This window comes from Pan troglodytes, chromosome 1 (genome assembly GCF_028858775.2).
Source record: "Pan troglodytes isolate AG18354 chromosome 1, NHGRI_mPanTro3-v2.0_pri, whole genome shotgun sequence".
Lineage (NCBI taxonomy): Eukaryota > Metazoa > Chordata > Mammalia > Primates > Hominidae > Pan > Pan troglodytes.
Window position 1 is genome coordinate 43,933,095 of NC_072398.2, and position 7,057 is coordinate 43,940,151.

At 43.5% G+C, this 7,057-nt stretch overlaps 1 protein-coding gene across 6 annotated transcripts in view; it reads left to right on the top strand.

The window, feature by feature from the left end:
- DSTYK (dual serine/threonine and tyrosine protein kinase) overlaps positions 1-6,837 on the top strand; it is a 71,703-nt gene extending 64,866 nt beyond the window's left edge. For 3 of the 6 annotated variants that reach the window (XM_054659554.2, XM_009440229.5, XM_054659615.2), the window contains 2 exons: positions 1,015-1,149; positions 1,600-3,198. In XM_054659554.2, coding sequence (XP_054515529.1) covers positions 1,015-1,149; positions 1,600-1,787 — 323 coding nt within the window. In that variant the 3' untranslated portion in view covers positions 1,788-3,198. 6 annotated transcript variants of the gene reach the window in all.
- Positions 6,838-7,057: the final 220 nt, after the last annotated feature.

A 7,057-nucleotide genomic window follows, 5' to 3' on the forward strand; every position in this document is an offset into this window, starting at 1 on the left:
TGTACGAGTCTTCCCCCAGCCCTTCACTGGGTGATACATGTAAGGATTAGGTGTTAGTGAGACAGCTGTAGTCGTACTCAACATCTGAACCAAGTAGGTAGTCATCATTTTTCTTTCTCTTGATTTACTTAAAAAAAAAAAAAAACTTTCGGCCAGGTGCGGTGGCTCACGTCGTAATCCCAGCACTTTGGGAAGCCAAGGCAGGTGGATCGCCTGAGGTCAGGAGTTCAAGACTACCCTGACCAACATGGAGAAACCCCATCTCTACTAAAAATACAAAATAGGCCGGGCGTGGTGGCACATGCCTGTAATCCCAGCTACTCAGGAGGCTGAGGCAGGAGAATCGCTTGAGCCCAGGAGGCAGAAGTTGTGGTGAGCCGAGATCATGCCACTGCACTCCAGCCTGGGCAATAAGAGTCAAACTCCATCTCAAAAAAAAAAAAAAAAAAACACTTTCTAATTCCACTGCTATTATTCTATTTTGGCTACTTCATACTTAAATTTCTTTTATTGTTTCTATTACAGTCCACCCTATTGCTGTCGGAATCATCTTTCTAAAATATTATATTCTTCATGTCACCTCCTACTCTAAAACATAAATGACCTACTGCTTCTCACTGAATCCAGACTCTTCTACCTGACTTTAAAAATTATTATATTCTGGTTCCAACATACCTACCCACCTGTATTTCCAACTTTATTTCCCTAATATGACCTTTTGTGATTAATCTTTTTGACTGTCCTAGCAGAATGAAAGGCCTTATTTTCCTTCTCCTTTGTCAAGTTCTAGGCTTGGCTCTCTTAGTATTGAGCTGTGACCTCCCAATGTCTTAGTTGATTGTATTGTAAAATGGGCATTATAAATGTACCCTGCCTACCTGGCAGGGTTGTTATTGAGAGATAATAGATGTTAAAAGCTTTGGAAAAAGCCAACCCTCTACCGAGGCAAGGTGGTGTAGATGCTGCTGCCTGACTCTCCGCGGCTCATTACGTTTCATCCTTTCTTGCCATCAGGGAAGTACGATAATTCCGTGGATGTCTACGCTTTTGGAATTCTTTTCTGGTATATCTGCTCAGGCTCTGTCAAGCTCCCTGAGGCATTTGAGAGGTGTGCTAGCAAAGACCATCTCTGGAACAATGTGCGGAGGGGTAAGAGCCACAAGTACTACCTTGTCCCCCTGGCTAGCGCAGACTGAGCCCAGGCAATGTCACCGGGCCTCCTGTCATCCCATCTGGCCACTCCATAGCAGGGCCGTAGATACGTTTAAACTGTCATGAATCCAGAAAAGATATTTAAGTCAACCTTTGCTTCAAGTCAACTCTCTATTGAACTATCTCAAAAAGTCTTTTTTAAAAAATGTCCGATTCTTCAACTTCATATGCTAATGTGTTCCAGTTTTTCTTTTCTCTTTCTTTCTTTTTTTTTTTAAATTACTCTTACTGTTAGGTTCTAACCTAGATGTTTGCAATCGAAGTCAAAACTCCTTGCATTCTTAGTATTCTGAGCCCCACTGGGAAGTCAGCCTTTGAGCTGGTCATGCCTCTTTGTTGTGCTGGGTCCCTCTCACTGTGATCTTGTTTCCATGCTCCTTTCTCTAGGGGCTCGCCCAGAACGTCTTCCTGTGTTTGATGAGGAGTGCTGGCAGTTGATGGAAGCCTGTTGGGATGGCGACCCCTTGAAGAGGCCTCTCTTGGGCATTGTCCAGCCCATGCTCCAGGGCATCATGGATCGGCTCTGCAAGTCCAATTCTGAGCAGCCAAACAGAGGACTAGATGATTCTACTTGAAAGCAAAGACCTTTCTCTTTCACTCTCTAGTTATTTCCTTCCCCCTCACCTTTTGGCCATGGGGAGAATTTGACATTTATTCACTATAGGACACACTCCCAAGGGAACTGGTGCTTGCTGGGAAACTTGGAACCTTCCCAGGCAGGGATGACTGCTGGACAGTGAAGAGTTGAATGACTGAGCATATTCAGCAGCTCACTGAAGCGCCAAGCTATCCCTTTAGCAAAAAAGTGTCTCAGATGTGTAAAAGCTGAGGAATGTGGTGTTCTGGCTTCACAAATGAAAAGGAGGCAGATGTTACCATTGTCTTTTCACTGTATATACTTCTAAGACAGCAAGCGGGACACTGCAGTGGCAATAGTGTTAAAAAATCTCATTCTCATGATTTTTGGCTCTAGCTAGGAATAGTTTAGTCAGGACTCAGAAAATTTGAGCTTAGTTCTGGGATTATGAAAACATGGGGACAAAAACAATAACTTGTGGATGCCTGGTTCCTGCTGTCTGCAGCCAGGGATCTCAGGTTGCAATGGTCAGAAGTCCCAGTGAGGGAGCTAGAAACAGAGCTATCTGTTCCTCATAGTGCCAGTGTGTTTACATTTATAGGACCACATATCCCTGGTTTCTGGGGGAGGGTTTCACTGTTACATCACCAAGAGGCCCTGAAAAGAGGAAAAAAAAAAAAAAAGAGGCCAGGCATGGTGGCTCACGCCTGTAATCTCAGCACTTTGGGAGGCTGAGGCGGGCGGATCACAAGGTCCAGAGTTCAAGAGCAGCCTGGCCAACATGGTGAAACCCCCCGTCTCTACTAAAGATACAAAAAATTAGCCGGGCATGGTGGTGCATGCCTGTAATCCGAGCTACTCAGGAGGCTGAGGCAGGAGAATCGCTTGAACCTGGGAGGCGGAGGTTGCAGTGAGCTGAGATCATGCCATTGCACTCCAGCCTGGGCGACAGAGTGAGACTCTGTCTCAAAAAAAAAAAAAAAAAAATAGAATGTGTATGCATATATTTGTGTGTATATGTATATATGTGTGTGTGTCTATATCTCTATCTATATAGACATACACACAGAAGTTATTGGATTTAGAGTTACTGCTAACCCCAGAACAGAATCTGTTCTTTTACCTTTGAGTCTTTTCTTTTGTTTGCCTCTTTTCATCTCAAAGGGGGAAAGCTCCAGATAACATGGTACTTAGGAGTGAGTGTCTAAGCAAAACCAACCCAATGCGAAGTATTTGGGTGAGAACTGAGAGGTGGGAGATGATTGGAGGCCATGGCCTATGTACAAACATACTGGAAGAAAACCAGCTTGTTTTTAAAACTTAACACAATCAGAAATTTTTCTTTTTGTGTTTGAATCTAACACACTGACGTTTGGAAAACTTGATCAATGAGCTTTTAACCACGGTTTCTCCCGCAATTTGTTCCTTCTTTTTACCTTTTTAAAAATCTGTTAGAAGAAAAAAAGAAGCAGACGAAAGAGAAAAACCCTCCTCTGGTAGTTCTGTGTGTGCCCCTCACCCCTGTGTGCTAGTGTCTGGGAAGTTTCCCTGAAAGGTGGGAGGCGGGTGGGTGGTCTTTTGGAGGGTTCCTCATGAAGTGTGCTTGAGGAAAGAAATTCTGATTCTAGGCAGAGGAAGGGGAACAATTTAAATATTGGTGCATCTCAGATGCACTTGACTTCAAGCCTTCCTCAACCAAACTGGTCCATTAGATTCCGAAAAACAAGTAGACGAGGAAGTAGACAGTGGAAGTGAGTAGTCTCCCTCCATCTGCCTAATCCCCAATAACTGTGGTCTGGCCCCTGTGTTCAGCCCCAGAGTTTGTAAAACAGGTCCCCAGGTAGGTGTATAAGATGAGTTGCAAATTAGCCGGGCATGGTGGCGTGCACCAGTAATCCCAGCTACTTGGGAGGCTGAGGCAGGAGAATCACTCGAACCCGGGAGGCAGAGGTCGTGGTGAGCCAAGATCACGCCACTGCACTCCAGCCTGGGCAACAGAGCGAGACTCTATCTCAAAAAAAACCAAAAAACAAAAAACAAAGATGAGTCGCACATCTGCTGCTGGGATTTTCTAGGGTTGTCTATGACAGAATGACCATCTTTTAAATATTAATGGAGTATAAATGGAGTCTATAATGGGTCTTTCATATAACTTTTAACTCTTTGGCTGTCCTGGGCTCTGATCATGATATGTTTGAGCATAGTCGCTCCCTAAACTCTTGGAGCCTTTCAGAAATTCCATGTAGTGCTAATAACCTTTTTACTTGCAAATGATAAAGTAACTGACTCAGTGTCTTTGGGCTCTGCAGGCTTTAGCCTTGTTTTGGTAGGATGTTCAGTATATTCTCAGAATTTTTACCACCTATTTAGCTATACTTCAAGTACTCTATTCTCTGCACTAACTTACTGTCCTTCTGGGAACTATGATGGGGCTTCAAGGGAGTCAGGTGTCAAGAAAGGAGGGGTAAGTACTCTCTACTTGCTGGAAAATCATTGTAAGTCTATTGTGTATGAAATTTTAGGAAAAGTCTTATATAGTTCCCTTTCCAGACTGTTTTCTTTTGACTCTAACTATAATCATAAGTCTGTGCTTCCATTATGAAGGTCACATTCCTAGCATTCTTGGGAAGTATTAGCTCATACTCTCATTCACATATGGGAGGTTAGATTTTTTTCCTCTACCCAGAGTCCCTTTTTAGTTTACCCCACGGCTTAGTTTGCTGTCAGATACCAGTTCTCTAGCAGATTCCCCAACAGTTTTTTCCCCAGTGGGGAGGGTGGAAGGGAGGGACTGATATAAGTAAGGAGATGAGTAGTTGTGTTACAGTTCATTTTCTTTAAAAAAAAGTATTTTGAGAAAAGGTGCAAAATATTCTTGAAAGTCTCTAGGCCAGCCAAAGTCCACATATGGATATTTGGGGATGTTATTTAAATACTCAGCAGGCTGAGTGCAGGTATACGTGTGTATAGAGTGTGTATACTTTGCTTTTGTTTTATAACATTGTCAGCTAATTTTGGCTTTGTTCTTTGGCATCCATTCTTATTATAAGTGATGGAATGCCATGAAATGTACTGTATTGTATATTACTTGGGAGGACACTAGGTTTTCAAAGAAGTCTGGCAGCACTTGGGTTATAGAGGGCTCAGCATGACCAAAGTCCTAAAGATTTTACCTCCCAGCTTTGGTTGTATGTGTTCCCAAGTGGTGAGGTGAGATTGTGGCTGGAGGAAGAAAAAGGATGGCATGAAAGAATGACCCTTATTGTGGTCTGTCCTTCTAATCAACATAATTAGGGCAGCTTACCCCAACATGAAAATGATGACCTGGCCATTTTTAATGGCCAGAGCTTGAAGTCTGGTCTCTCATTTTGTTTCAGAAATGAGTGAGAGGCCTTCCTGCAGAGCAGTCAGGAGAAATGGTGGAGCCTGGGGCCCTGGAATGGCTGACCCTGTGCCTAGAGAGCTGATGACAAGGGCTGTCTGGCATGGCTCATTTGGGTGGGGTTTCCCCAGGCATACCTTAGTTCCCTGATCCTCTGCAAAGAGTAGCTCATTGACTGAGCAAGCACTTCAGGAGGACTGTGCTGGTTGTTCCCAGACCAAAGAGAGTCACTTTTGACTCCATCAACTTCAAGGGGACAGAGCCTAGGCAGCAGCTTCTCCTAATTTTTAACACTAAAATTCAAGGAAGCAGTGGAGGAAAGAATGCATTACTACCACAGATAGAAATAGGGGACTCATAGAACTCTCGACTAGTACCTGTCAGCTCTCAAATGCATTCTTGTGTCTTTGCTTGAGCTGCCAAAGAAGGGTCACAAAGTGTTCTTCCTCATGGAAGAAGTGCCTCGGGGTTGCAGGGCTGCAAAGTGACAACTGCACTGAATGACACTTTATTTTTTGGCTTTGGCTTATTATTTAGTACTGGGAGGCCCAGGGGAATTGGTGATTACAGTAGTACTTTGGGAAGTTAAAGCCCCCTTTGGGCTTGCTTTGGAGAGATGATGGCATGCTTGGTATTCCATTTGGATAATCAGGAAGCCTCCCTAGTCCATCCATATTGCGTCAGAGTGGGATTAACAACCCTGGAAGAGTCCACTGCCAAAAGAGTAGTTGCTTTCCTGGAATTTCCAAAGCTTTTGGATTTTCTGGATCAAGTAACCCACTTTGTAAAACCTGAGGTCAGGAGTTCGAGACCAGCCTGGTAACATGGTGAAACCCCGTCTCTATTAAAAATAGATAAAATTAGCCAGGCATGGTGGTGGGCACCTATAGTCCCAGCTACTCAGGAGGCTGAGGTAGGAGAATTGCTTGAACCCAGGAGACAGAGGCTGCATTGAGCCAAGATCACACCACTGCACTCCAGCCTGGGCAGCAGAGCAAGACTCCATCTCAAAAAAAAAAAGAAAAAGAAAAAGAAGGTTAATCCTTCAGTTATGGAGGTGGGATGAATAGAGCTTGTTTGATGTTAAAGTGGGTAAGGAGGGAGTGGCCTTGAGACACTTGTATTCCAAACTCTCCTGGAGGTTTCCAGTAGGACTACTGTTCCTAAAAGGGTTTCATTTTTAACTTCATCTGTTTTGTTAACATCCAGTCCAATTGAGGTGATCTCAGAGGTGCATCAGGACATCTAGCACTGGGGAGGCCACCTTGCCCAGATAGTTGAAAAGAAAATTGGTCTGGGCAGCCTGTTGTCTTTTGTCTTCATGTAATGTTTTTTCTTTGTTTTAAAGGACTAATGTTTATTACAGTGTTAAATAAAAGTGTAAGATACTAAGTGTGTAGAATAAAAGTGCAATAACAAAAGACAATGACTTTGGCACACACTTCAGTCTTTATCCTCTCTCCTTTCTTGTGCTACCTGGCTCTTTCCATAATATTGTTACAGCAGGACCGTCTTAATTGTGTGCATTTTGAAGAGATGCGACTCTGGGTTAATCTTCATTAGTGTAATATTGAAGGGTTGGGTTTGGTTTTATAGAGTATTCTGTATACTTGTTGGGATACACAAATACCAGATGTGCTGTATAATAAAGATCACATTAACGTTTTAGGTTTCTATCTGTTTGGTTTTGGTTTTCCCTTACCTCACTACCCATAGTAACAGGACGTTCCCTAATCCATTCCATTTCCACTGGTGACCTTCAGTCAGATGTCTTTCAGTTTGTCTTAGGAGAGATGGATGGAACATGTTCCTCTCCCATCAGGGGCCCTCCCCAGCCACCATGGCTCTTGGCCTCTGGGTACTTTACATCATCACTACTGAAGGGT